Source organism: Glycine soja, chromosome 11 (assembly GCF_004193775.1).
Source record: "Glycine soja cultivar W05 chromosome 11, ASM419377v2, whole genome shotgun sequence".
Taxonomy (NCBI): domain Eukaryota; kingdom Viridiplantae; phylum Streptophyta; class Magnoliopsida; order Fabales; family Fabaceae; genus Glycine; species Glycine soja.
Window position 1 is genome coordinate 40,078,906 of NC_041012.1, and position 4,176 is coordinate 40,083,081.

The following is a 4,176-nucleotide window of genomic DNA, read 5'->3' on the forward strand; positions in this document are numbered from 1 at the left end:
ACGGGAAAAGAAAAGAAAAAGGCGAAAATTGAAGTGGTGAGATAAAGTCATGGTGGAAATCCTCTCTAGAGAAATACTTCTGTTGATCAAGTGCAATTGTATATGCAATTGTATATGTACCTTGTAGTCTTGTAAGTCATGGATCTAAATCCTTTGATTCTCTGTTTGATTACTATGTCAAAAGCTAGTGGCACCCAATCAAATACCCCCAAAAAAATAATACCAATAGAGTGCATTGGTAATTTTTTTTTTTTTTTTTACTTTGAATTACTTAACTAATAAGTTAAGGTATTGATTAGTATTTTTCTAAAATAAAGGATCTATATCATTCTTATACGTGTCTTTTATAATACTTTTTTTTTGTGTAATAAGCCATAGATTCCTTTTTTCGTTTTCTTCCTCTTCTTTTATCTTGAGCACACGCTAGTGTCTTTCCAAAACTGCAACGTGTCGTGGTATATTGAACCCAACAGCAACAGTTTTCATCTTATTAGTTACTACTTTATTAGAGTCTAGCAATCAATAATTTATTCTTCATCATCATCAACCACCACATAAACCTCTCCCTCACACTCACACACAGTCTCAGACTCAACTCAACATAAACACTACAAATCACTGATCACTGATCAGCACAAACACTTCCACCACCTCAACCTAACATGTCATCGCAGGGTTACCTCCACCGCATAGGCTTCACCAGGAAGAGAGAAAGGCTCATCAACCCAATGGACCGAACCTCACCACTGCCACCATCTTCGGTTCCGAAACAACAACCCATGTCAGAGTCACTTCCGCTACCTTTTCTCCCTGATGAACTCGTTGTTGAAATTCTCTCGAGGCTCCCAGTGAAGTCTCTCTTGCAGTTCAGGTGCGTGTGCAAGTCATGGATGTCCCTTATCTCTGATCCTTACTTCATGAAAAAGCACCTTCACTTGTCATCTCGATGCACCCACTTCACCCACCACAGGATCATATTGAGTGCCACAACCGCTGAGTTTCACCTCAAATCATGTTCCTTGAGTTCCTTGTTCAACAACCCTTCTTCAACCGTTTGTGATGACCTTAACTACCCTGTGAAGAACAAGTTTCGCCACGATGGGATTGTTGGCTCTTGTAATGGGTTGTTATGTTTTGCCATAAAGGGTGATTGTGTGCTTCTTTGGAACCCCTCCATAAGGGTCTCCAAAAAATCACCACCTTTGGGGAATAATTGGAGGCCAGGGTGTTTCACTGCCTTTGGCCTTGGTTATGATCATGTCAACGAGGATTACAAGGTGGTGGCTGTGTTTTGTGATCCTAGTGAGTATTTTATTGAGTGTAAAGTGAAGGTGTATAGCATGGCCACCAATTCTTGGAGGAAGATTCAGGATTTACCTCATGGTTTCTTACCCTTTCAAAATTCAGGGAAATTTGTGAGTGGCACTCTCAATTGGGCTGCAAATCATTCTATTGGCCCAAGTTCCTTCTGGGTTATTGTTTCCTTGGATCTGCATAAGGAAACATATAGGGAAGTTCTGCCACCTGATTATGAAAAGGAGGACTGCTCCACCCCTAGTTTGGGTGTTTTACAAGGATGCCTTTGCATGAATTATGATTACAAGAAAACCCATTTTGTTGTGTGGATGATGAAGGATTATGGGGTGAGAGAATCTTGGGTTAAATTGGTTAGCATTCCTTATGTGCCTAATCCTGAAGATTTTTCGTACTCAGGGCCTTATTACATTTCAGAGAATGGTAAAGTGTTGTTGATGTTTGAGTTTGACTTGATTCTGTATGATCCGAGAAATAACTCTTTTAAGTATCCTAAAATTGAGAGTGGTAAGGGCTGGTTTGATGCAGAGGTCTATGTTGAAACTCTGGTTTCGCCAATGAAGCATTAAGGTTGATGTGCCACGCAAAGCAAGTGTAAGGACTAAGGAAGAATAAGATGTGTAAAGTACTTTTAAGTCCATGTGGTTTTATCTCCGGTTCATGTATTTTGGCATTAAATGTGTAATATGTATATGCAGAACTGAGGGGCCAAGCATTGCATATATAGATGTTGTTAATATTTTGGTGAAGCTCAGTTATGTGTTGTTACTTGTGTCGGGTTATGTATCCCATCACTGATGTAAAACACTGCTTCATTTGTTAATATATGGAAATTGGTATATGCTTTCTTGTGTTATGGTAAGAAGCATATATTTAATGACTCATCTTAAATTCCCTGGCATTTCTTAAAGTAGAATCAGAAGTTTTTCTCGAGTTAAAAAGGACAAGTAACGGACTTCGTTTGAGAAAAAGTATACATTATTCTAGTGAAGTATAAAAAACAGAAAAAGGAAAACGGTAATACCTCTATACGGTTATATACCAAAACCTATTCCGTTGCCTATGTAGCAAAGCACAGTACCCTATTTGACCACAGGCATAAAGTATATAGAATGGAATAAAGCAAAAGACTCAAGAACTGGATTCTCTACCACAACTCTCGAAGCACATTTATGGCGCCTGTAGTATGCTCGCGAATGTTTTGAAGTAAAATACACAATAGAAGATGAGAGTTCATTATTGGGGTGGACCTTATCCAGATTTTCCTCAGACATGTCCTGTTTCTTGATTAAGTTATGGTTGTATTGTGATATACTCTAATAGGAGAGTTATCATGGTACCTAGAAAAAAATCTAAGAGTTCTGTTACAGTTGTTTTTTTAGGCCAATATTTTAATGAGTTTAGACAACAACAAAAAAAAAGGAAGAGAGGGAGTGATAGTTTTGCTATAATAATACCAAAATCCTTAAATCTCAGAGGGTATCATATAATTTGTCTACTAAATAGTGATAACACACCCTGGGATTTTTCTTATTGGATCCTGCAAAAAGAGATGTCAGGTAAAGCTCACTTTAAGTTCTCATTTTAGTCTTTAAAATTAAATAGAAGTGTCGGCCATTTTATTCTTCAATTATACAGAATCTTCACTCCTGACTTTACAAAAAAATAATTAATTTCAAATTTTTTACTATACTTTTATTGTCATTTTATGGATAAAAATAATAACTTTATTGAGTTAAGAAACACATACAATTTTAAGGAACGAAATTAGAGTTTACTCCACACAAATCACATGGATTCAAACTCTCTCATATGGAACACTTGATCGTAGTTTTTCATTAATAAGCATCCTCTTAATTACCACCACTTTCAATCCTTGATATGCTTGAACCTCCAACCTACCTAATTACTGCATATATTAATGTCTTTGGCATAAAGTTCCATTGTACGTGCAACTTCATCTTTCAGTAGATAAGAAGTAAATGTTCAAATCATGACAAGGACACCCTTGAGAGTGGATACTAGTGACTGACTCATCACTCATCTTAAGTTCTTTGCTGTTCCACAAAAGAATGAGAACTTAAAAATAAAGTTAAGAAAAAAAAGTCCATGGTTAAGCAGAAGACAACTTCCATAACTCCTATAAAACAAAACATAAAAGATTACAAAATTTGCTCTCTAGCACGGCACTGGAGGCAGAAGTGTGAATTCTAATCCGCTAAGTACTCAGATGCAGCCCAAATTCCATTCCCAACGAGACATTTTTTATGACCATAAATTAATTGAGACATTTGTCCCATTAGAAGAGTAGAACGCCAAAGCGGTTCCTGATGTGAAACATAAGTCAACAATTATGAGGCTGAGTGTGCGTGTGTCCACAAAAAGCAAGTACATTCTATACTAGATTTGCCAAAGACACAGTTAATTTAATTTTGGATTCTGATAGCTAACTTTTAAAGTGAAGATTCATTTACATAACATTATTTTAGTGATATTATTAGTCAATATAGAAATATGATTTTAACCGCAGTTTCACATGAGTGTGTGGTGTGGTAAGATAAATATGATATGCCACCTAGCAATGCAAAACAGAGGGCGTAAAGAAGAAAACATAAAGATAGAGCAATTCAGTGGTTTTCTTTTTATTTACATTATCCACTCGCCAATTTATGTTCACGTCATTCTATTTGCCTTAGACTGGTGAGACTAGCCATCTACTCTTGCTACCATAATTCAATTGGTATTTTCTGAGAAACGTAAAGGAACCAACAACAACAACAAGTGATGCTACCAACCAATTCCAAACCAGGTTCTCTATTGCGTTGAGTCTTCACACAAGAAGATTCTCGGTTCATTGTTTTT

At 36.6% G+C, this 4,176-nt stretch overlaps 1 protein-coding gene across 1 annotated transcript; it reads left to right on the plus strand.

Annotated features, from left to right (window-relative positions):
• Positions 1–2,198, plus strand: LOC114377562 (F-box/kelch-repeat protein At3g23880-like). Its single transcript, XM_028336131.1, has one exon. The coding sequence runs from the start codon at positions 663–665 to the stop codon at positions 1,881–1,883; it is 1,221 nt and encodes a 406-aa protein (XP_028191932.1). The 5' UTR covers positions 1–662; the 3' UTR covers positions 1,884–2,198.
• The last annotated feature ends 1,978 nt before the right edge of the window (positions 2,199–4,176 follow it).